At 44.5% G+C, this 25,631-nt stretch overlaps 1 protein-coding gene across 1 annotated transcript in view; it reads right to left on the bottom strand.

The window, feature by feature from the left end:
- POLD3 (DNA polymerase delta 3, accessory subunit) overlaps positions 1 to 25,631 on the bottom strand; it is a 146,995-nt gene that overhangs the window by 46,861 nt on the left and 74,503 nt on the right. The window contains exon 8 of the mRNA XM_086933813.1: positions 10,447 to 10,657. Coding sequence (XP_086789939.1) covers positions 10,447 to 10,657 — 211 coding nt within the window. The remainder of the gene's footprint in view (positions 1 to 10,446; positions 10,658 to 25,631) is intronic.

Here is a 25,631-nt window from a genome sequence, read left to right as displayed (position 1 = left end):
TTGAGTGGACTGCAGAGCTACCATAGACTTCGCTGTGTCAGAGTATTTCTTCACTTTTTCAAGTGCTGTGTCTACCTCTGGACCAAACAATTGTTGTTGGTTGAATGGTTGATTTAAGATAGTAGTTTGCACTTCTTGCTTAAATCCTGACATGCGTAGCCACGCGTGATGTCTAAGGAGGACACTGGTGTTTATTGCTCTGGATGCAGTGTCTGCTACATCAAGTGTGCATTTAATGGAGGCATTTGATATAAGCTTACTCTCTTGTATGAGGTAATTTGCTTGTGCCTTATATTGGTTAGGTAGATGTTGTAAGATCTTTTTTAACTGATCATGGTGAGCCCTGTCTTATCTTGCGAGGAGAGCCTGTGTGTTAGCGTTGCACCATGTATTGCCAGCTTGGGCAGCTATTCTTTTCCCTGAAGCGTCTATGATCTTTGATTCTTTATCAGGAGGTGGTGCTTCGCCTGATGTTTGGGAATTTGCTCTTTTCCTAGCATTTGAAACTACTAGGGAGTCTAAGGGTAGCCGTCCTTTAATGTAGGCAGGGTCCCCAGGAGCCGCTCTGTACTTTTTCTCTATTCTTGGGTTCATGATTTTAGCTCGTACAGGATCTTTAAACACTTCTGGTGCATGCTTAATGACTCCTTTAATCATTGGCAGTATTTGCACAGATTTTTGGGAGTGGTCAAAAGTGTCTAATGAAAAATCTTCCTCTGCCTCATCTGAATGCCTCATGACACTGTGATAGATGGCAGCTCTATTAATTAAGTGTCCAAACCCAATATTGTCTTCTGGAGGAGAAGATTTAGATGGATATGTATGTGGGTCAGGAATATCTGGTACGTCCTGTGGGTTTGGATACTCCCAGTCTGGTGAACCTTTTGGGTAGAGAAAAGGGTCATCTGGGTCTCTCCCTCCCCCCATGCTATACTCATCATCAACATCAACATCCTGAGGAGGTGTATGTGGTGGAGAATGAGGAGGAGAATGTTGAGGTGAAATGTTTAAAGGAAGAGGAGAAGGAGATACAGAAGAAGGGTGCATAGGAGATGTGGCAGAGTCCTTCTTCTTAACAGGCACTGGAGGTGTAGGTGCTGTATCAGACTTCCTCTTCCTGTGTGGTGTAGTGGAAACATGTCCTGTTTCTGGATCAATAAAGATACTTTTTTGTAAAGGATCTGGTTGGAAAAGCTCCTCATCTTGAGGCACAGCCATAGGCGCCGATTTTTTGGGTTTTGAACCTGTTTGTTGCTCGTCTTTAGCCTTAGGAGCTGATGTGGAGTCCTTTGGAAAATATGTCGGCACTGAAGATATTGTCTTTGGAGCCGAAGCCTGTTTCGTGGACTTGGAAGCATCGGAAGCAGGCTCTGCCTGTTTCGGCATCGAGGGTATCGGTTTCGGAGTGGAAGCTGTTTTTGGGGCATCGGAAACAGGCTTCGTTAGGTGGTATCGGCACATGCGGTTTGCTTGGTATGGAGCTAACGGAAGGATTCATTATTTTCTTCGGAGCCGGGCTCGATGGCGGGGCTTTCGGAGTGTTTTTTCGGTCTCGACTGGGCCCCGCAAGCGGAGTGTTGACCTTTGCCTTCGACTTTGGTGTTTCGGCTGGGGTAGGGGCAGTGGTACTCACGCGTTGACCCGAAGGTATGAAGTCATCGGATTCATCTGCCTCGGACACGATCTGGAGATCATCAGAATCTTCTTCTGGGACGCATGGACCTTCGTCGAAGATATCCACTGGTTCCGGAGCTGATCCCTGCATATCGCGCCAAAGGGCCCTCCGGTCTCGAATGGTCTTTTTTGATCGAAAGGATGCACAGGCTGTGCAGCTGAATTTGTCGTGTTCTGGCGATAAGCACAGGTTGCAGACCTCGTGTTGGTCACTGTGTGGAAATTTTGCTCCACACTCGGGGCATCTTTTGAATGGCGTCCTTTCCATGAGGTGTAGGCCTCACGGCGTGGGTAGGCCCAACGGCCCGCGTCGACGACCGGAATCGAGCTAATGAAGTTGAGTCAATGTCTATCAATATTGAGAGGCGTTTGTTGAAGTTTGAAGAAAATTTTACGCGTCGAAGTACTGAAAAGTAGATTTCGAACCGGAGCGGAAAAGTTTCATCCGAGCCCAGTAGAGGAAAAAAACATCTAAGGATGGAGTCGATGCCCATGCCCACTATCGTCCAAGAGAGGAGTCACCTATCTCGTGACTACAAAGACTTCTTCCAAAGACTACAACAACATGCAATGATCTGAGCCCAACACCAGGAGGCGATCTAATGCACAGTGTGAGATCTGCAGCTCATATGCCTCAAACACAAGGAAATGAAAATGATAAGGAAGCCAACCAATGGTAAGCAATGGGCGGGCTCGAAGTCCCATGTACATTAACAAAATGTCTTGTAAGCGACAGTGCATGCTATGTTTCAGGCACTACCTACAGAGGGATAAATAGAATGCTTTAATTAATCTAAGCCACTCGTAATTACTTTGTGCCACATACCAGGCCATCATTGTTTTGCCCAACATGGCATCTCATATTAGACTTAGCCTTATGCCAGTTAGACTTGGTTCTGTTCTGAGGAGCATTGTGGGAGAAAGGAACTATCCAGAATTACAGAGAAATTAACCAGGAAGTGGGGTTTGAAGGGGAGGGTGAGCAAACAGTCCTAGTTCTCCTCATTTTAGTGTACACCTCCTGTTTTTAATTCTGTTGATGAAGTTTGATGAATTTTGAATGGGATGGTAGTTGGAGCTAGGCTTCTCCAAACATATCCAGATACATAAAAAGTGGGATAACTTTGGAGGGCGTTGCGGGGGGAGGGGGCGGGGATGGGAGCTGGAGGCAGTAATTGCTGGCCGTAGCCCCTCCCATAGCCCCACCCCACAATCTCAACACTTATGAATGACCTAGCAGGGTGTGGAAAATCCTCTCCAGTCCATTAGACATGAATGTGAAGATGGAAGAGGTAATCTGACTGCTCATTCCAACTTCATTCAGGAGCTTGTTGGGCCCCAGCCGACTCCTTCACACCACTACCAACAAGAGACTGTCCCTCCTTAAGAATACAGAGCCTACAGTATTATTTGGGGGGTTGAGATGGGGGGGGGACGTGCGTGCGTGTATTTATTTTATGGCTCTAAAAACAATTGTAGCTCAATAACACGTTATCAAGTGAACTTGTACTAAACAATGCATATTCATACATTTATTACTACAGCCCAAAGTCAAATTTGAGTTTATTCAAGAGCGGAGGTTAACTTACAACGGAAAGCACTTCAAGTAATAAATACTTTACTCATGTACGCAACTCTCCTAATAGTAACAGGACTTCTTCAATGTGATTTTACCATACAGTCCTAATTTAACCCCTTAAATTGTGGTTTTGTTTAAATCCCTTTTATTGTTTTATAAACAAATACGCAGGAAGAAATGCGTTACTTACCTGTAACTGCAGTTATCCAGTATTAGTGTCTTTCATAGATTCACATGCCTGAATCATTCCCCGTCGTCGAGACGGGAGTCTCCGGTATATAAAAAAGTAATGTCCTAAGACATACATAAAGAGATTAGGTCTAAGGGGCTCGCCTTAGTAACCTATCTAGGTCCTTATGCAGGAAGGACCAAACAGAGTAGGCTCCAGGGTCCCACCTTGGTAGCCTATCTGAGTCCTTTTGTAAAAAAGGACCAAAGTAAAAGAAACAACCAATCAGCAACTACCTCCCTCTAGAACCTTCCTGTGAGGAGCCTCAGTCTCTCAGATTTTCGTACGCACCAAGTTGGTAGGTGTAAACCTGTTAGAGAGAGGTGAGTCCTGCCAGGGGAGGCGGGAGGGTGCATGTGAATCTATGAAAGACACTAATACTGGATAACTGCAGTTACAGGTAAGTAACGCATTTCTTATCCAGTATTTGGGTGTCTTTCATAGATTCACATGCCTGAATCAGAGTAGCAAGCAATACAATATGCACATCCTGTGTTGATACAGAACGTATACACCTGCAAATAAGGAACATTTGTGACTGTATAAGCAACAGCATACAATGTCATGCAGAATCTAGTAATAAAGAAATGTGCATACCAGGTAAGGATGGCGGGAAGTAGGAGGGCTCACCTCACTGGAATAGATGGCGAAGCACTGCTCTGCCCACTGCTGCGTCTTTCGTCAGCTCTGCGTCCAAGCAGTAGTGCCTGGTAAAGGTATGCGGGGACTTCCAGGTCGCCGCTCTACAGATGTCCAGGAGTGGCACTCCGGCAAACAGTGCCGCAGACGTAGACATGGCCCTGGTAGAGTGGGCTTTGGCCCGTGAGTCCAGGGGTCGTCCTGCCTTCTCGTGGCAGAGAGTTATAGCTGAAGAGATCCATCTTGATATACTTTGCTTTGATATGGGCATGCCCTTCCTAGGTCTGCTGAATGCGACGAAGAGTTGGGATGACTTCCTGAATTGTCTTGTTCTATCAAGATAGAATTTTAGGCATCTCTGAAGGTCTAAAGAGTGCAGTGATCTCTCAGCCGGAGAAGATGGATTCGGAAAGAATGATTTAAGAACCACGGGCTCATTCAAATGGAAGTCCGAAGGGACTTTGGGTATGAATCGTGGGTTAGTACGCAGGATTACTCTGTCCTCTTTGAATTGTAAGAACGGGTCCTGGATGGATAGGGCTTGCAATTCGCCTACTCTTCTGGCCGAGGTTAGTGCCAGTAGGAGGGCTGTCTTCCACGACAGGAACTTGATGTCCGATTTGTGGATAGGCTCAAAGGGATGCTTCATCAACTGGTGAAGAACTACGTTGAGTTGCCACGTTGGAGGGACAGGTTTTGGTCTAGGGAAGGACCTAAAGAGGCCTTTTAGGAATTGTTTAATGAGCCTGTCCGCCCACAGGGAGGGGCCCCTAGAAGTTCGAGTGAACCTAGAAATTGCTGCCAAGTGGACCTTGATGGACGCATGGGCAAGGCCTGAGTGCGCCAGGTGTAGGAGATATGGCAGGAGTTTTTGGGGAGTGACCTGGAAGGGATGTAGACCTTCCTTCTCACACCAGACGCAGAAGCGTTTCCACTTGAGAGTATAAGTCTTTTTTGTGCTGTCTGCTCTAGCGTTGGACAGGACGTCTTTGCACTCTTGTGGTATGTTTAGATGACTGAACTCGCGGTAGTCAGGAGCCAGGCTGACAATTTCAGAGGGCCCAGGTTCGGGTGGAGAACCTGCCCGTGAGACATCGTGAGTAGGGTCGGGTGGCTATGTAGGCGAAGAGGTGGATGGACCGATAGACGATGGAGCTCCGTGAACCAGTGCTGCCTCGGCCAGGATGGGGCGATGAGGATCAGGGTGCAGGGCTCCGATTTCATTTTCCTGATTACCCTGGGTATCAGTGGGAATGGCGGAAAGGCGTAAGCAAACACGTTCTGCCAAGCTATGGAAAATGCATTCCCTAGTGATCCTGGTTGGGGAAGCCTGCTTGCGAAGCTTGGGCATCTGGCGTTCTCCCTGGTGGCGAAGAGGTCTATCTGTGGTGTCCCTCACTTCGCGAAGATGTAGTCCAGTGCACTCTCGTCTAACTCCCATTCGTGGGACAGGGACTGTTCCCTGCTGAGGGCGTCCGCCAGGACGTTGTCTTTACCTGGAACGTATTCGGCTTTGAGGGTGATGCCATGTTGTAGAAGCCAGTTCCAAACTCTCTGAGATTCTCGAGAGAGAGAGAGAGCGAGCGCGTCCCTCCCTGTTTGTTCAGGTAGTGCATCGTCGTGGTGTTGTCTGTCCTGACTAGCACTGGGGAGTTTCGGATGCGCGGGAGGAACGACTGGAGCGCCAGGAAGACTGCCCGTAGCTCCAGAATGTTGATGTGGAGCTTGGATTCCTGTGGCGTCCATTTTCCATTGGTCTGTAGTTCTTGCAGGACTGCACCCCAGCCCTCCAAGGATGCGTCCGTGGTAATGATATGTGGTTGCGCCGGAAGCAGGAACGGCAGTCCTTGCGACAGGTGTTTGTCTAATCTCCACCATTGTAGACTGTTGATCATAGTTTGGGTGACTCGTAAGCGGTCCTCGAAGGATCCCGCCGCTTGAGTCCACTGTTTTGACAGTTCTTCCTGCAGGGGGCGCATTTTTAGGCGGCAGTGCGGGACGAGTAGGATACATGACGACATCATGCCGAGGAGCGACTTGAAGATACGGACGGTCAGAGTCTTTTTGGATGCCACTGACCTGGCCAAGGAGATGAGTTTCGACTTTCTCTCCTGAGATGGAAAGGCCTTCGTGCATTCCGTGTCCAGGGTCGCTCCTAGAAAAGTGATGACTCGGGTTGGTGTTAGGGATGACTTTTCCTTGTTGAGGGTCAAGCCGAGGCGGCGGAAAAGATGCAGACAGGCGCTGGAAGATGCTGCTGCGGCTGCTCTCGACGGAGCCTTTACCAGCCAGTCGTCCAGGTAAGGGAAGACCTGGTGACCCTGCTGGCGGAGATAGGCTGCGACAGGAGAAAGGCATTTCGTAAAGATCCTTGGAGCAGATTTGAGGCCGAAGGGGAGGACGCGGAATTGGTAGTGTACCCCTGCGACTGCAAACCTTAGGAACTTCCTGTGTCCCTTGAGAATAGGGATGTGGTAATAGGCGTCCTGTAGGTCGAGTGATGTCATATAGTCGCCTTTTTCCAGGAGTCCCAGGATCTCTTGTAGCGTGACCATCCGGAACGACTGCTTCTTTAAAAACACATTGAGAGCTCTCAAGTCGAGGATCGGTCGCCATTTCTTCCCCTTCTTGTGGATGAGGAAGAAGTGGGAATAGAAGCCCTCCCCCTTCTGGGCGTGTGGAACCTTTTCTATTGCGCCCTTCTGGAGCATGGAAGTTAGTTCTTGTAGAAGCAGCCGTAGGTGTCTGTGAGGACGCTTGACAGGTGGTGTCCGTGGGGGGTTTGAGAGGAATTCCAGAGAGTGGCCGAATTGAAGAAGTTGTAGAACCCACCGGTCCGTTGTTATTTGTCGCCAATTTTGAAGGTAAAAGGAAAGTTTTCCTCCAAGTCGCAAAGAGAGCGATGGTGGAGGGGCTGGCCAATTGGTAGAGTCATTGGCGATTGCCTGTTGGTCTCTTCTGTCCTTTTCCTCTGTAGGACGATTTGTTGAAGGAGGACTGACGTCCCGACTGGTTTTGGCGCTGTGGGAATTGCGTCTTACCCTGTGAGTATGAGTAAGAGGATTTATTTTGATAAGAGCCTCTATAGGAGGATTGTCCCCTCCCCCTGTTGGTACGAAAGGACTGATTGCGAGATTGCAGAGTGCCTAGGGCTCTGGCTGTGTCGGTGTCCTTCTTAATTGCCGTGAGGGCTTCGTCAATCTTCTCGCTGAACAGATGATCACCATCATAAGGCATATCTAAAATTTTGGTCTGGACCTCCTGTCTGAAAGAGGTGGCCTTAAGCCAGCCTTGGCGTCTTAGGACAGCGGCGCCCGCCAGCTGCCTGAATCCAGTCATGGCCACGTCAATGGCGCAGTCGATCAGTTCTGAAGCCGATGTTTGGCCCTCGAGGAGGAGCGAATGTGCCTCCGCTTTAAGATCGTCTGGCAGGTCGGCAATGTAGGGCGCGATGTCCGCCCAGAGTTGGCGGTTGTAACGCCCGAGAAGAGCGATGGAATTGGCGATCTTCACCGTTGTCGCAGAGGTAGTGGAAAAACGTTTCCCAACTGCATCCAACTTCCTGCCTTCTTTATCTGGTGGAGTCGATAAAGGTGATGCAGGGTTACGCGAGTTCTTCTGCGCCGCCTGGGTGACCACAGAGTCCGCCTTGGGGTGACCCGTAAGGCATGCTGGAGCTGATGACGTAGCTCTGTATTTTTTGTCCAATCTGGGTACGATTACCTGCAGGGAGGCTGGAGACTGCATGAGCTGCTTGCCCTGTTTAAGTAGATAATCAATGATCGGGATCGATCTTGTAGTTTTCTTTGTTTGTTCTTTAAAGTCATAGAGAAAACATTCAGTTTCCTGAGATTCCATGGACATGTGGAATCTTTTGGCTGCCCTTTCCATGAGGTTATGGAAACCTCCAATATCTGCAGGTGGAGACTCAGAGGATTGTGGCTCCGGAGAGGCTGGAGAGTGAGTGACATAGTCTTGGTCTGCATCCACGTCCGTATCATCATCTCGGACTTCTCCTTCTTCATGTTCCCTTTCCTCTTCCTCGGACGAGACGGGGTCTTGAGCAGGGTCCTGTGTCCTAGGAAGAACCAGTGGAGGGGGCTTATGTCTTGGCACCTGCAGGGGAACGGTCACAGCTGGCTGCGGAGTTGGCGGAACAGCAGAGGTGGCTTTCTGTGGAAACCGCTCTTTGTAGTCCTGCACGAGGAAGCGCAAGTCTGAAACTAAGGAGGCTGGCAAGCACACCATTGGGGTCACTTGGGTGTGAACTTGGGTAGGCACAACTGGAGGAACTGATTCTTCAACCTCCTGCTCTTCGTCCGTACTCTGGCACTTGACTATCAAGTCCGAGGGGCTGGTGGCCTGGGTAAACATCTCCTCCTCCGGTTCTTGATCCTGTAAGAGGCAGGATGGCGTCAGCTGTTGGACCTTACTAGGCGATGTCGTCTCCGGAGTAATCGGTATTTTGGTGATTCTGATGGAGACATGTGATGTCTGAGCGTCCATCGCATGTGATAGGAGCTCGGATTCTTTCCAGGTACCAGTAGCCGTCGGTATGGTCTTCGTCGACGGTGCGTCCGTCGACGACGTTCTCGTCGACGGTGCCTTAGTTAGCTTTTCTGCCGTCGACTGCTTCGTCGTCGGCGCCGTCGTCGACGGAGCACCCTTCGTCGACGGAGTGCCCTTCGTCGACGGCTTCGTCGACGGTGTGACTTTCGTCGATGTCCTCGTCGACGGTGTCGTCGTCGACGTCCTCGTCGACGGTGCCGTCGTCGACGTCCTCGTCGACGGTCGTGTCGTCGACGGAGCGGAGGATGAAAGCGGCCTTCCAGATGACGACGAGTGAGTCAGAGTCGTCGACGAGGATGACGCCGACGACGCCATCGTCGTCGATACCGTCGTTGTTGATGTAGAGACGGTCTTTAGCGATGAGGTGGACGCCGATTGCGCCGTCGTCACCGTAAGCAGTGGTTGCTTCCTGGGGACAGGAAGGTCCTTGCTAGACACGGTAGGCTTGCCCTCTGAAGACCTCTTGGACTTCTTAGGAGGGGTCGCTGAGTGGCCAGGCGAGGAAGCCCTAGGCCTCTCCAGGGAAAACTGTGAGGCGCCAGACATGCTCTCACCTTCGGAAATGAGGTCGCCTTCCGGTTTGTCCTTAAGCCTGTTTAGCCAAATTAGAAGTCTCCCTTCCCGGTCTTTCTGGGTCTTGACGGAGAACTTACGGCAGATCCTGCAGTCTATGGACTGGTGGTGAGGATAGAGGCAATATAGGCATTCCTCATGTTCGTCGTCCACGTGAAGCCTCAGTTTACCACAGGAGGCACAGGGACGGAAAAGTGCTCTCTTCTTGACATCAGCCATAGCAAGAAAGTCGAAAAAACTGTGAAGTTAGAAGAAAAATCCAATATTCCTGAGGAGAACTCAGGTGGAGACTCCCTAGCACAACGTGCGGTAGAAAATCTGAGAGACTGAGGCTCCTCACAGGAAGGTTCTAGAGGGAGGTAGTTGCTGATTGGTTGTTTCTTTTACTTTGGTCCTTTTTTACAAAAGGACTCAGATAGGCTACCAAGGTGGGACCCTGGAGCCTACTCTGTTTGGTCCTTCCTGCATAAGGACCTAGATAGGTTACTAAGGCGAGCCCCTTAGACCTAATCTCTTTATGTATGTCTTAGGACATTACTTTTTTATATACCGGAGACTCCCGTCTCGACGACGGGGAATGATTCAGGCATGTGAATCTATGAAAGACACCCAAATACTGGATAAAATGCCATTGCATAAACCTTATGTGCAGAGTATAATATGTTATTTATTACCATTGTTGAGGGGAGTGGCATCATGACCCACTCAGATATTTGCCTCTTGCGAGTCTTGGCCTCTCGCAAAAGTCAACAATTTCATAGACTGTGCACATATGTATATAATATATATGTCCCAAGCCTATCTTGGGACACCATTTTGTGAGGCGTGGAAATACATCAGTAGGGCAGACAAAGGGTTAAACCTCCCCATTTCCCTTCTGCAATGTCAACGTTTTTTGCTCCCCTAAGGGGTTTTGCCAAAAAGGTTTTATACTTACTGTACTTCCAAAAAGCAGTCTTCATTTCTTTTTTTTTAATGTTTCTTTGTTGTTGCATTTTAATTTTTTGGAAAGGCACAGTCATGCCAAGTTCAATAAAACCGGACATTGATTATTGCCCCTTTGGAATAAGTTTTAGTGTGTCCACTCAATCTTTCAAGTCGTGCATTTAATTCTAGTACATTTAGTCCCCAAGGAAAAAAAAGAGGTGATAAGACAAAGCATATTTTTAAACTTCAGCTCTACCTTTTCTTTCCTTTCTTTTGCTGCATTGCTGGAGCTGCTCTGGATGAAGGGCTTTCCACTGGCTGTTCGGCAGGTTCTTCCTCTACCTTCTCCACAGGTCTGTCCACAGTCGAAGACATACACACCTCCGTTTCTGGCTCTGGACTCACGAGCTGAGGCGTGGATTTCTCTTCTTTCACCATTTGCTCCAAATCTGAGCTAGCTTTTTTCTCTGTGAATAAATAAAGAAAACTAGGATTCTTATGCAAATTACAGCATAGAAACAAGGTGTGGATAGAAAAAATGGAGAATGTATGAACATTTCTGTTTTACTAAGCAATTCTAATCACTTTACTTATACACACTAATATGCGATTTAACAGAAAATCACAAAACATTCACCATAAAATACAGTAAACAAAAAACATCCAGTGAGAGTGTGTGCTTCCAAAACAGATACTAAAGTAGTAGTAAGAAGGGCTTTTTAGGCTTTGATGTTGGAGAAACTTACTTTGATCACTAGAACATGAACAAAACCATATTTTCATTTAAAGTGCCCAGAGACTGTGCCCATCACTGCATGATACAGCTTGATGTAACCATGCATAAGTATCTATTGATTTTACAGAGAATACATTACTGTTACAGATACATTGATCCTCTTTGCATAAGGTAGCACATGTGCTTTACAGAATTGCAGAGATGAGTAATTCATCATCCCTAAAACTGAATCGTCTACAGACTGACATGCTTAAAAAGTAGTGCCAACAAGTGAACATCAAGCACAAGACATGGAGCACGCAATACGTTTTGAGAAGATGCTATTGATCGTGAAATAAAATGAATCAACTAATTACTTTGGGATACTGGGTTATAAACAGCTTTCCGTTTTATGACAGGGTTAGAAGACTGTTGTTTTTGCTTTTAGTCAGTGTGTAAATTATTTTTATGCCGTGCACGATGACCACCAAGTGCGCTTATCATTCACTGTCCATGTGCTTTCCTCATCCTAAAGAAAATGTTCCACCTTCTTACGTAATGCAGTGCTCGTTTGTTATTTGGAGTACAAGAGACAGTATATAGCATGATTGAAGTGAATACTGGAGTAACCTCTAGGAATCGTTACAACAAAAGCGGGAGTGAGGGGAAAGTATTATGAGAAGGCCATACTACACAACTACCACATGGTGCTAATAAAAGCAGCAATTGCATGGTCTTACAAGCTATAGCATTGGCGGTTCACTAACTAGTAATGTACTTTATTTCAGTTAAACCACCCATTCTTGAATTTAAAGCCTGACAAACAGCAAAAGGCGTTGCGTCCTCATTGGGGTCACTCCAGTAGGTCCATCAGCCTGCAATACTACGTGGTAATATTAAGCGGGGGCTCTCTCTTAAGGCTGTATTGTCCTCCCTTGTTAATAAGTACCTATACTACAAGGGCAGTCGGCCCTGTTTATTATGTCAGTGATACGTATCTGACCATATGTCAAGTTAAAATTGCACGGAGTTAGAACATCACCAATATGTTCTATCAATCTCAAAATTAAATAGCAACTAGACAAAGAATTTAACACCGATTCATATCTAATAAGCCCTTACGGATCAAGCACATTCCCCAGGACGTAAAGCACGCCTAGGTGTTCCGAATCAAGCACATTCCCCAGGACGTAAAGCACGCCTAGGTGTTCCGGATCAAGCACATTCCCCAGGACGTAAAGCACGCCTAGGTGTTCCAAACAGGATCATTACTCTTATGATGTATCCTTTTAAAACAAAGCCACCTATGGTTAACAATATCTTCATTGGTAACCACAGACGAAAGAGTCTATCCCAAAATATGCAATGTGCTATCATATTTTTACTTACCATCCCCTACAGACTGGATAAAGTGACCTTCTCATGGGACTCAAAGGGAGTAACCCATTGCCTAGTTTTACGGAGCAGTAAGAGTCTAGAGTGGGACATACTTCGATATCGAGGAGAGCTAAATAACAAGCGATTTGCTTTTGTTATTATAGAAAACAAAGTGAAGTGGCTAAAGATCAGGACAAAAAAACTTTATGAGGAGCTGCATTTTAAAACAGAACCTCTTCTACTTTGCACTCCTCATCACACTCTAACTCAACAGTCCACTTTCAGTTTGCCATCTGAGTTTTTTTGGTTTCACAGCCAAACAATACAAACTTTCGAGTATCATGTACATTTGGGATACATTAACAGTATGAACACTAAGAGAAACCATCTAAAACCACCAGGTTATGGCTACATTCACTATAGAATGTGTAAAGTATTAGCATCATGTTCATAGTACTTATATTACTGAAAGTTTGCAGCATGCAGTATGTGGTAGGACTGTGTAAAGAAATTAGAGGGATTTGAAGAGAAGTAAATAATAGCTATTAATAACGAGACCAGTCAATGGACATGCTGCCCTTTTACTATGCTACAATCTTAGTTTCAATTGTTTTCCAAACCAGCCTAGAAAGAATATTTCAGAAGACAGACTTGCATCCAGTGTGAGATGAAATGCCAGAAACTACACGTGATGTACAATATGCTCTGCTTTCTCCCTCTGTAGCACTCAACAAAGTTTTGGAACCTTTCGATCGGTACACATCTTCTACAGTAAAAGTAGTCTGCTGCACTTCTGAAAAGTCTTACAAGCTCACTATGCCTCAGTAACTTAATTTTTTATGTGAAAATGGTTCTTGTGGCTTTTGATGTGCAATGTGAAACAAAATGTGTGAATTCATCTTGTGTTTTTCAATAAATCATACTTCAGAAATTAGTAACACTGCCTACAAAACATAGATTCTGTTCAGCATTGGGACTCTCAGTACAATGAAAGATAAATGGTGTTTTACACAAAATTCTATTGAAGGAGGGGCCGTTCAGGACAAAGTTTCAAAACACTAGCTTACGTTTATTGCATTAAAGGACCTTCTAGTTGTCTCTTCAGTTTGTTTCTCAAGAACTGTCAAGAGTTTCTCAGACAGTTTTGTAATGTTCTTTGCCTTTTTCCTGCTTTTCTGACCCATCAACTGCACTTATTAATATGTGTATTCATTATCATTTACACTGCAAAGTGTGTGGCTTTGTTTGCAGTTTCATTTACATGTATTCATAGTATAATGGTTCTTCAGTATAAGTTAATAGTGCATCAACAATTCATATGAGATATACATTATCTACTGGCGGTCACCAGTAGATAGTTATAGTTAGGACCTATTACCCATAGGAAATCCGCAACATTCTATTTGGAATAACTTTGGCGCCGATTGACGAATCTGCGCAAAATTGTCTAAACTTTTGGCCAGCTCCAGTCCGCTCCTATCCTGAAAGTTTCATGATGATTCATTAAGCGGGGCCGAGAAAAAAGGGGGTCCCAAAACGCGTTTTCCCCATGCAATTTCCCATAGGACCTTTAGCCGCAGCTACAGCCCGAAATGCTGAAGGGAATTACAGCAAAGTTGGCAAAGAGATAGTCCTCAGTTCAGACAGGTGCCTTTTGCTTATTTGGTGTAAATCCGTTCAGTAGTTCCTGAGAAAATGACAGTTAAAGTCATTTATATATCTATGGGTGTGGTGGATCCGCACCCTGCCGTGCACGAACTGTATGCTAATTGGCTGACAACAGTCAAAATCAGGAACTGTTGGCAGCCATCTTGTGCCTCTGTAGAACCGAAGCACAAGAAACCAAAAACAAATGCCGCAAAATGCGAAAATGGGGCAGGGTAGACACAGAAATTAGTGGTGGGAGAGGCACACCTTTGCTAAATGCACATTACTCAATGAGAAATTAAATAACTAAATATATGTTATACTATGCGTGCTGCAGAGGTAGACGCAATGCCCATACTGCGCCAGTTACTTAATATAAAATATGGTCAAGCGAAACCGCTTGGCCTCTGCGCACAGTTGCCTGTCCAAATTGGATATTCAACAAATAATCAAATATGCAGTTTATATATAAAAGACACAACAACCATGTAAAGTTTGAATCAATACGTATTTTTTTACTATCTTCAACACATTATTTTAAGTCATAATGTTCATGATTCTGGAATTCTACTTGAAATTCAACATGTTAAGAACTCAAATGTTTGAATCACATCAAGAATCCTATCAAGAATCCTATTTTATCTCACAGATTGCCCTTGCCCAATGCATTTCGGGCCTCGCGGCCCTTCGTCAGGGGCGATACCTGAAAAACAAACATAATGCACTTTTTACTCTATTGAAGGACCTTCAACTGTACAGTTTACAATTCACTACAGCGAACAACATGATGTTAAAAAGGCTTTAGAACAATGCTTGCCTAAAACATGAAGTAAGGAGAATCATAAAAATAATGAGAACCATATATCATGTGATTTACATGCCATTGATCAAAAGATGATAATCAACATTTCACTCACTTGTGTTAGTGTAAAAGACGACAGGAAAACAAGATGTAATTGCAGGAGTGTCCGGACAAGAGAAAACGTGACGCTGTGGTGTGCTGAAATATACAATATAAGTGAACCAAAAGTGGCCAGAGTGTTCAAGATGGACACGAGATTGCAACCTATAACATTTTCACAATGAACTCACTTGAAGTTGATGAAAAACAATGGCTTAGTGAAGCGGGAGCACGTTGCTAATCTTTCTGCTCAGGGCACAAAGGGCAGTGTGCCTCGATGTGCTGAAATATAAACAAAAACTGGAAATGACCCGCTCGTTCGGTATGGACATGAAACAAATAACATATGGCTGAGGAACGACAGACTCACTTGAAACCTAAAATAAACAGAGCCTCGACGATACGAAGACATGTTCAAAATCCTTCCTCTCGGGGCAAAATATGGTGATTCCTGGTGAATTAAAAAACAGCACACGCATTTGCGTTAGCAGTGCGTTAACGAATACACCTCAAGGACCTTTTCTCAAACCCTGTTGTCTCGTAAATCTAACAACAAAACTTTTTCAATGAAAGTAGAATCAGTGGTTGTCTGTCTAACAAAACGTTTTGAAAGAGAAGCACTATGTTTTAACTCGACGCATATCGCTCAAACCAACCTTAGGTTTCTAGCATAAGTCCATTACCAATGAAAAACCATTCTTCTCATGCACCAAGCTTGGCCCAAAAATATAAGTAGCGGTCTGAAAAGAATGAATAAAGCACAGTCAATATACCGTCTCAAGTGAATCAACCTAAAATAGCCCTATGCTGATAGTGATATCTCGTACCTGCTACCACGAAGACGATTGCTAGATGGATCAACTCTCCCGATCGTGTTCACTCTCACGGATCCGAACGCCGAACAGCGCGCGGTGACCATAAACATGACTCATAGGTGTCACAAAAATAAAAAACGGACTTATTCACAACAAAGGATGATAGAATCAGTGTGTATACGGGCGCCATGATGTGAAGTATGAGAACCTCAATAAAGTGATTTATATAGGTGTTCCTGCCATAGTCAAAATAAGATAAGAATAACAATGACATAAACCAGTGTAAATATATACATGGTGTTTACTACGAAGGTCAAACATGGTCCAAATCAAATTATAAATATGAGGGTCCAGTCCTTCTGCGCACAAGTTTCATGCAGAACTCACAAGTAGCATGCTAAATCTACTCGATCATTGATCCCTTTGGGATCTTGTGTGTCTAATCTTTTTATCCAGAATATCTCCCTTTGTAACAGAGATTTGGTTAGGCTTTTTCCTGGTGTGGGGGTAACAACTTCAAGGATCTGGAATCGAACCTGGGCTATGATGTGTCTGTTATTGTCCCAATGAACTGCCAAACTGCTGTTAGTGTTTTTATTACGGATCGTACTCTTATGTTCTGAGATGCGGGTCTTGATCTTGCGTTCTGTCTTTCCCACATACAACAGACCGCAGGGACACTTAATTGCGTAAATAACATTCATGGTGTTGCAATCCGCATTTATCCTGGTAGAAATGGTTTCTCCTGTATGGGGATGCTTCACAGTGTCAGTTACCATGACGTTATTACATTGAACACAGTTTTGGCATTTCTTCATTCCTTTGTAGATGGTTGTTTGAGAGCCTGGTTTTGATTTCAGAAGTTCTTTAATGTTCTGAGACCTTTTGTATGCAAAAATGGGGTTATTTACAAAAAGTTGTTTAAAGTCTGTTTCATGTCTCAATAGTTCCCAATGTCGATTTATACTCTTTTTAATTTCATTTGAACTTGTAGATTATTTGGTGACAAATACCTGGCGTTGATCCGGCTGTTTCACTTTCTTTGTCAACAAAGAATCCCTGGTTTGCCTTTGTGTTTTGTCTTTTGCTGTTTCCAGAACAATTTCAGGGTACTTTTTTGATACATACTTAGTAATGATGGCATTGAGATTGGTTTGTAAAGTTTCCTCTTCAGAACAAATTCTTTTAGCACGCAACATTAATGAATATGGCAGATTATTGATTAAGTTCCTAGAGTGAAAACTGTTGTACATGAGTGCAGTGTTCTTATCTGTTGCCTTGTGATATACTTCTGTATGAATCACATCATCCTCCAGTTTCACGAGCACATCTAAAAATGGAATGGATTTATCATCAATATTTTTGGTGAATTGAATATTCTCATCAAACATGTTGAATTGAGTTATCTTCTGTTCCAACTTCTCTCTAGAGTTCTGCCATATTAGAAAAATATCATCAATGTAGCGACAATACAGAATTATATTGTCAGTGAAATCTTTGTCTGTCACCAGAAACATGTCCTCATATCTAGCCATATAAGTATTGGCATATGCCGGGGCTCCGGAAAAGCCCATTGAAGTGCCCTTGTTCTGTAAATAAAAATCATTATTCCATTTGAAATAACTGTGGTGTAAACAGAAGCGCAAAAGTTCCAACAAAAAAATCTTATTCACAGATAACTCCTCTTGTTTTAGAAGGGCCCATTCCACAGCCTCTATACCAGCCACATGAGGGATAGAGGTGTATAGGGCCTTGACGTCTAGTGTACACATCAACATGCCTGGTTTTACCTCAACATTCATCAGTTTCTGCAAAAAACGTGTAGTATCTTTGGTGTAAGAGTACCATGATTGTACAAAAGGTTGCAAGAATTGATCGATGTATCGACCCAGAGGTTCAAAGATGGTACCGCACCCGGTGACAATGGGTCGGAAAGGGGGGTTTGAAAGATCCGTATGGACTTTTGGCAGCATATATATTCCCGGCTGCTTAGGAAATGAAACTGTCAGGAATTGTCGAGTTTTGTTGGTGATCCATTTCATATTTTCTGCATGATCTAGTATTTTTTCAAGAGTTATTTTCAATTCTTTGATAGGATCTTGGTCCAATTTTAGGTATGTGTTGACATCAGATATATGTTCAATTACTTTGGTCTCATAAAACAACTGATCCATGATGACGATGGCACTGCCCTTATCTGCTTGTTGAATGTGTATTTTGTCATTATTTGCCAATTCTTTGAGGACCAATCTGTCGTGTTTTGAAAAATTCCAGTAGCACTTTTTCTTTATGTTAATCTGTCTTATATCATTCATTACAAGATTTTCGAATGCATCCAATATTTTATGTGATGGGGTGCCTGAAAAGTTGATTTTGGCCTGAATTCCAAATAATCACTTGGGTTAGAATCTGTAGTCTGGTCTGGGAGGTTTGAGAAAAAATATCTCAGACGTAGTGTCCTCATGAATTTGAAAAATTCAATTTCTGTTTCCAACAAATTAGTGGGATAAGTTGGTACAAAATTAAGTCCTTTATTGAGGACCTTAGTTTCTTGAGTAGTCATTTCATGTGAGGAGATATTAAATCACTAGGTCTGTTTGGTACTCCTCAGGTTTGGTTTTGCCACTTCCTTTGCCTCTCCTGGTTTTCCTTTTGTTTTTCCCGGTGGTTGGGTTGTATCCGCATCCTGGGCGGAAAAAGACGTTTTAGAAGCAGAGGCACTTTCTGCTGGTGTCGTGACACTTGCACCTGTGGTTTTTTCTACTACTCGTGGTGGTGCTCTACTGACATTGGTGTCTCCCTCTGATGCAATACTTTCCTGTGATGATGTGTTGGGAGTTCGCTTGACAAAGGTTCTCCTTTGGGCATACACCTCCGCCCATGTGTAGACTTCGTTTAATTTGTAGTCCAGTGTATCTCGTTTATATTTCCTAAGTTTCCCTTCCTGAATCTCTTTAGTATATTTCTCCATTCTGATGTTCATCTCTTCTAGAAATTTAGACCAATCTTCTGAGTCCATCCTGGACTGTCAATCTGTTTCAATGAGTGTGATTTCATCCGTTATTTCCTTTATAACCACTGCTAGTTCTTCAACTAACAGCAGTATTAAATCCAAGGAACACTTGTTAAGCACTGCATACCAACGGTCCATAAAGTCTTTCTTCATGTGAAAACGAAATAGCATTGGTTTGATTGGCATCCTCAAACCTCTTGGAATTCTCTTTGCCCGGTGGTACTGCACAAGAGTGGACGCATGAAGGCGCTGGTTCAATTGTCTTTTTGTCAAAAACTCAAGTTGTTTTAATTGCTCTGGCAAACTGCTCCCTTGCACTGAGGTTCCGTGACGGTTCCGTGACAATTTGAACCCGTGTTTTCAAGTTTGTCGGAAATACATAAAAATGGTATCAGTGAACCGCAAATGATCCATTTAGTATATCCTAGTGTTTTCGCCACGCTACAAGTAAGAGCACTCCTGTTATGAACACATTTCTGATCTACCCATGGCATCCATCTTAGATCGTGGCCGCCATTTTGTGGTTCCTTGCCCTCACATATGCAATAGCCTCTGATCATTTTCATTCACTTCACTTTGATTAAGGACACGTAGCCTTAGCCGGAGATTCACCTCTTACATGACACGTGCACCTTAAACCAGATCACGCTGAAGCTGCATGACTCGACAAAGGTTGCCTCCTCTGCCCGAGGCCAGCCCACCTGAACTGGTTTTCCTGTCCATTGTACCTGATCATGATTAGGCGGCCGAAGCCGGTAGCCTTGCCCATTTACAACCTACAAACATCTCTTATCCCGCTTTTCTATCTTCTGCATCTGGCTCTGCTCCTTTCCTTCTGGGCTTTTATTAGGGGGAGGTAACGAACTTTATGATGAGGCGGTCCGGGTCTTGAATGCAATATTGACAAGGGATTGTGATGGACTGGTGGGAACCCCTCTTCGTGATGTTTGGTATCAGATATTATCGACAGTTCCTGTGTAACGCCAAATATTTATTGTTTAGAGACACAAAAGGTTTGGAATGTACCGACATGTGAAATATTTGCCTAGAGCACAATTTTTGGTATATAAGGAGCAACCCTCAATGTACAAATCGAACAGTCTCCTGAATTCTGCCCGTGTGTAGATTCTGTGACCTCTGTGTCCCTGCAGTAATAAACCTTTGGTCTTTGACGCCACCATCGAGAAGCCCGTGTTTCTGTTCATTTGTGCACCAAGGCAGGTGGAACTCCGGGGTCTTTGGGTGTTGTTCCCTGACACCTCTGGACGGAACCAAAAAGTCCAGAACTCCAATTGGCGCCCAACGTGGGGCGACGTCATTCGGTACCGGTCCAAAAGCCTGAAGAGTTCGAGAAACTTCGTGTGAAGATTCCTGAGGGAGGCGCCCCACTTCATCGATCCCGGCATATCGCAAAAGTGGCCCTGAAGTTCTCTTCCACGAGGGTTCCCGTTCAGGACGGCTGCAGTGGGCCGTTGCCTTGACCGTCGCCCTGTCTTGGACCCGAAGTGGTGCAGTCCTTAGTACAGCGAAACGTGACGGGTTTCTCCTTGGTGACGTCTTCAGTGACTCAGTTAAGTATTTAGTGATAGCTAGCTGGTTACTTTTGTGAGGATTGTTAAAAATCCTTGATCGGTTCTTGGTTTGGTTTGGTTTTGTAAGATTATCTTTGGTTGTTCTAATTACGATAATCTATTTGGTTCAGTTTTGGGTATCGATACATCAGTTCGTTTTTGGTAGGCCTAAGTTCTTGGTTCAAGTGCACAATTTGTTCCGTGTTTGTTTGTTTTGTGTTCCGGACTGAAAATGGTAAGTCGGAAAATGTTGTCTTGTTTTAGTTGCAACAGTGACTCACAATTAGAGGATTCCTGTCTGGTTCCTCCGATTGGGACTCCCCTATATGACCTATATTGTAAGTATGGTGTGGGTCCTATAACTTATAATGAGATATGGGTCCGTTATTGTAAGAAGGATGGTGTCCTTAGTTGGCCACTGCATGGTAGTTTTGAACAAGAGATTCTCGACAATTTAGAAGCGAAATTGTTTAGGAAGAAAGCCCGGCCGGCAATGTTTGACTCTTTTCGTTATTGGCGGAAAGAATCCAAACAGAGAGAAATGAAAAGGTTGAAAAAAGAGCAAAAAGAACTAGAAGAGTTAACTCTAGAGCAAGCGACTAAACAGTTGCAGGCTGACGAGTGTGAGAAAGCCATAGATGTAGCCATTAGAGAGCGTAACTTAGCGATTGACAAGTGCTATCCTGCCTTGCCATCGAAAATGGCTAAGATATTGGAGGATACCGAAAACGACCCTCTGCTATCTTATCTGTTACGGTCGCCTCCACCGTACGCACAAGGTGCTGCGGCTCCACTTATACCGAATGTTCAATTGCCGGTTGCTGGACAACCTGGTGTCCTTGTTCCTCAGAATCAAGTTCCTATACCTCCTGTGGTGAATGTAAATGTTCCTACAGCTCCTCCTCTTCCCGCACTGCCCGCTCCTATACCTACCACTGTACCTATTGGTCCTCAAACTATTTTCCTCGATACTCCTACTGTTTCGTCATCTATTCCTACCTCTACTGCATTCTCTATGTCTGCGAGTGTGCTAACTCCACTTTCTGTTCGTCGAAGAATCACTGATTCTGTTACTAATATGCTGTCGCCTATATATAAAACCTTGATTAAGACTCCTACTCCTGACTCTGTTCAGAGACGGAGTCAGCTTCCAAGTACTGAGGAACGGGGAGTTTTAGACTCCACGGCTCTCAGATGGATTACAAAAGTTAGAAGATATAGTACGAGAGATGTGTTAGAGACATTTATGCAATGGGGAGAGCCAACGCAGCGATACGTCTTCGACGAGATGTGCTCGTTGTTGCGTGAGGAAATAGAAGAAGACGATGTCGAATCAGATTTGGAAGATTTAATTAAAGTTCAAAAAGAGTTTGCTGCTGGAATGATAGTGGGCGATAATATAAAGGAAGCGATGGAACTCATTTTGAGTTTTAGGATTGATCCATCTCTTCGTTCCCCGAGAGATTTAGAGAAAGGTAGAATGAAGCCAAGTCGCCAATATCCTATGAGGGAAGTTCCTCCAATTTGGCGCGAAGCAGTACAACGTGATGATAATGCGGGTATTGCAGCTGCTCCAGCACAGTTCCAAAGAGTATGGATACATATTCCGTGGAAGCGAGCAGAAGTGTTAGCAGTGAAACAGGCCTTGCCAGATCCACGTAAGAATCCAGCCGGATATTACAAGGAATTAACACAGACAGTTGAGGCTTGTATAATGAACTTAGCCGACATTGATATGTTATTTGGCAATGTAGTTCCACAACCAGTGTGGGCTAAAATACGTAGAGAGGATCATCAGGCTGCTTTAGGTGGTGATTGGGCAGCTATCACTGCAGCAGATGCTCAACAAACAGGTGGTGCGAAACCCGAACCCCTAATTGCTAATCTTCCTGGCAGAATAATAGATTTAATGAAGACTCTGATGCCAGCATTGCGTGTTAATTGGGATAAATTATCCGCATGCAAGCAGAAGAAAGACGAAAGTGTCTCCGACTTCTTCACGAGGTTCGAAGAGACTTTTGTAGACCATAGTGGTCAGGATATGAGCACTGAAGGAGGACAGAGATTGTTTGTCGATAAATTTGTGCATAATTTGTTACCCGAATTATGCAATAAATTGAAAGACTCAGAAAGTGCGTGGGCTGTATCTACGACAGCGCAAATACTTGCGACTGCACAGTACTATGAAAATAGGGATAAAGAGGAAAAGGAGAAATCAGAGAAGAAAACGAAAGATTTAAAGACTAAAGTTCTTTTACAGCAGGCGTATCCGCCTCGCACGAATCAGACTAATATGCAACAGAATTCGTATCAAAAGACAGATTATAATCCGACCAGGCCTCAATACCAGTGGAATCAGTGTGCGTACTGTAAGAAAGAGGGTCACTATAAAAATGATTGTCAGATTTTAGCGCAAAATAATGCGGCAGCAGCTCAGAGAGGTCGTGGTGGTTTTGCACAGAATTCTAGAGGTCGGGGACGAGGTGCTATGCCTCCACAAACGAATGATCGTCCTTCTAATCACTTTGATCAACGAAATGTACAGTCAGCTCAACAGAATAGATCTCAGCAATATCTTGTTGAGGATTATTGTGAAGTTAAAGAGGGATTTCAACAAAATGGGTACTAGGACAGCCATGGACGGAGAGAGGGAGTAGTATCAGTTCCAGTGGATCAGAGTGGGCCTTATGTCGCAGTAGCAACATCAGGTGTAGTCGAACCGTTTCTGTTGGATACTGGTGCCGCAAAAAGTTCTATCATGCATGCGAAACTCCCTGGCGCACCTTTGTCTGGCTCAACAAATGTTTCCGTAGGTTTTTCAGGCGCCCCTGTGTACAACCCGATATCTGGTCCTTTGTCTATTTCTGTTGGACCGTGTCAATTGAAAGCACCCTTAATTTTGACGACAGGTTGTAATGAAAATCTGCTTGGTTTAGATTTGTTAAAACGACTATATGCGACATTGTACTGTTCTCCGGAAGGAGTACAGCTTACTTTGGGTAAAAGACTCACCTCTCCGATGTACTTGTCAATGGACGCACTCCCGCCGGAGCTACGTTCACTCCCTGATTCTCTTTGGGCGACTGGTCCCAATGATGTAGGTCTACTAGAGATTCCACCGTATGTAGTAACTTTGAAAGCGAATGTGAAATTTCCAAGAATTCCTCAATATAAAATATCGAATGAAGGTGAGCGTGCACTCTTATTGATTGTGCAAGATTTGATTACAAAAGGTGTGGTTGAAGAAACGCGAGGAAATGTTTGTAATAGTCCTGTATTGCCGATTTTGAAACGAACTGATCCTACAAAGCCTCCAGTCTATAGGTTTGTCATAGACCTTAGAGAAGTTAATAAGATTGTAATTCCGCAGTTTCCTGTAGTGCCAGACATTACTGCCTTGCTAACATTGATTCCCGCTACAGCCAATTGGTTCTCAGTCATCGACTTGAAGAATGCCTTTTTCAGCATTCCGATAGCCGAGGAAAGCAGAGATATTTTTGGCTTCTGTTTAGGAGGTCGCAGTTTCAGATTTAAACGCGCTCCACAAGGCTACTGTGAAAGTCCATCTATTTACAGTCAAGCTTTAAAAAGCCAGTTAGATTCTTTTGTCCTTCCTCCAGGTTCTGCCCTAGTACAGTACGTAGACGATCTTTTGGTGGCTGCCGATGACAAGGAAACTTGCAAGGCAGCTACAATTTCACTATTGCATCATTTGTCTAATTTGAATCATAAGGTGTCACCTTCCAAAATGCAATATTGCTGCCAAGAAGTAACCTACTTAGGTCATCTCTTGTCAAAGGCGGGAAGGAAGTTGACCCCAGAAAGAATAAAAGCAATTACGCAGATGAGTGTTCCACGCACACAGAGGGAAGTACGTGCCTTTCTAGGTATTACCTCTTACTGTAGGCAATGGATCCCAAATTTTTCACTTTTAGCAAAGCCATTGGTAGCTTTGACTGGGAAAAATGTTCCGAGTCCGGTGCCATGGTCTGATGAATGTCAAAAGAGTTTTGCTGAATTACGAAAAGCTTTGTGTTCAGCTCCTGTATTGGGCACACCTGATTACAGTAAGCCATTCACGCTCTACGTTCACGAAAGAGAAGGTTGCGCGTTGAGTGTCTTGACACAGAAGTTTGGTGATAAACAACGCCCTTGTGCGTATTTCTCATCAACATTAGATCCGGTAGCTAGAGCATTGCCTAGTTGTTTGAGGGCTACAGCGGCAGCTGCAGCTTCCATTCGACAATCTGCTGGTTTGGTGATGAACAATATGCTAGTGGTCATGGTTCCTCATGCAGTGGACACACTCATGAACCGAACGAAGACACAACACCTTACTAGTGCGAGATTATCTGGTTACGAGCTGACGTTATTAGCGAGTCATATTCAGATCAAAAGATGCAATGTATTGAACCCAGCAACATTGTTGCCGACTGATCAAGAGTCGAGTGATTCTGAGCCACATGACTGTTATTTCAAAACGGAGGAAGAGACAAAAGGTCGTATCGACTTGAGAGATACTCCTCTATCCGACCCAGATGGTACGCTGTATGTGGACGGGTCATGTTTTAAATTGGAGAATGGTGATGTGACTGCTGCCTACGCGGTAACGACTTTGAAGACGATTGTGGAGACTGCAAGAGTGAGTCAGAATTCTGCCCAAGCTGCAGAGTTAATAGCTCTTACGAGAGCGTGTGTTTTAGCTGAGGGAAAGAGAGTGAATGTGTTTACAGATAGTCAGTACGCATTTGGCGTGGCCCATAGTTTTGGCCGGTTGTGGAGAGAAAGGGGTTTCATTACGTCCCATGGGACTAAGATTCAACATGGTCAGCTAGTTAACGACTTGTTAGAATCTCTAACCTTACCGACTGAAGTTGCGATTGTGAAGTGCAGTGCTCATAAAGCAATCACGGATGATGTTGGTCGGGGAAATGCCTTTGCTGATGAAACCGCTAAACAGACAGCTAGAGACATGATGAGTAGAATGTATGTTGCTACGTCTGCAAGATGGATTGCTGAGTCTGGAATGTGTGAGGACACAATGGAAAGTGTGAAAGAGATTCAGAAGGAAGCGACTGAGGAAGAGAAACGCGTATGGAGAGAAAGTACGGGCAAATTGGACTCGAATGGATGTTGGATCGATTTGACAGAACAGCAGCGTTGGATGTTGCCTGATGCGTATGTGCTTGCAGTAGTGACGATGGCGCATGGAGTGGCGCACATAAGTTCTAAAGGGATATGTAAGATGTTAGCTCCGGTTTGGAAGAATGAGGGAATCAGTAAGTGTGCAGAGAGAGTGGTGAAAAATTGTATGGTGTGCTTGATGCATAATCCTGGCAAGGGAACTCCAACTCCAGCTGGTCATTTTGCTCCTCCTTCCTGTCCCTTTGAAGTAATACAGT

Source organism: Lissotriton vulgaris, chromosome 8, assembly GCF_964263255.1.
Source record: "Lissotriton vulgaris chromosome 8, aLisVul1.2, whole genome shotgun sequence".
NCBI lineage: Eukaryota > Metazoa > Chordata > Amphibia > Caudata > Salamandridae > Lissotriton > Lissotriton vulgaris.
Note: the sequence above shows the minus strand (reverse complement) of the source record. Positions and strands in the feature narration are given on the sequence as shown.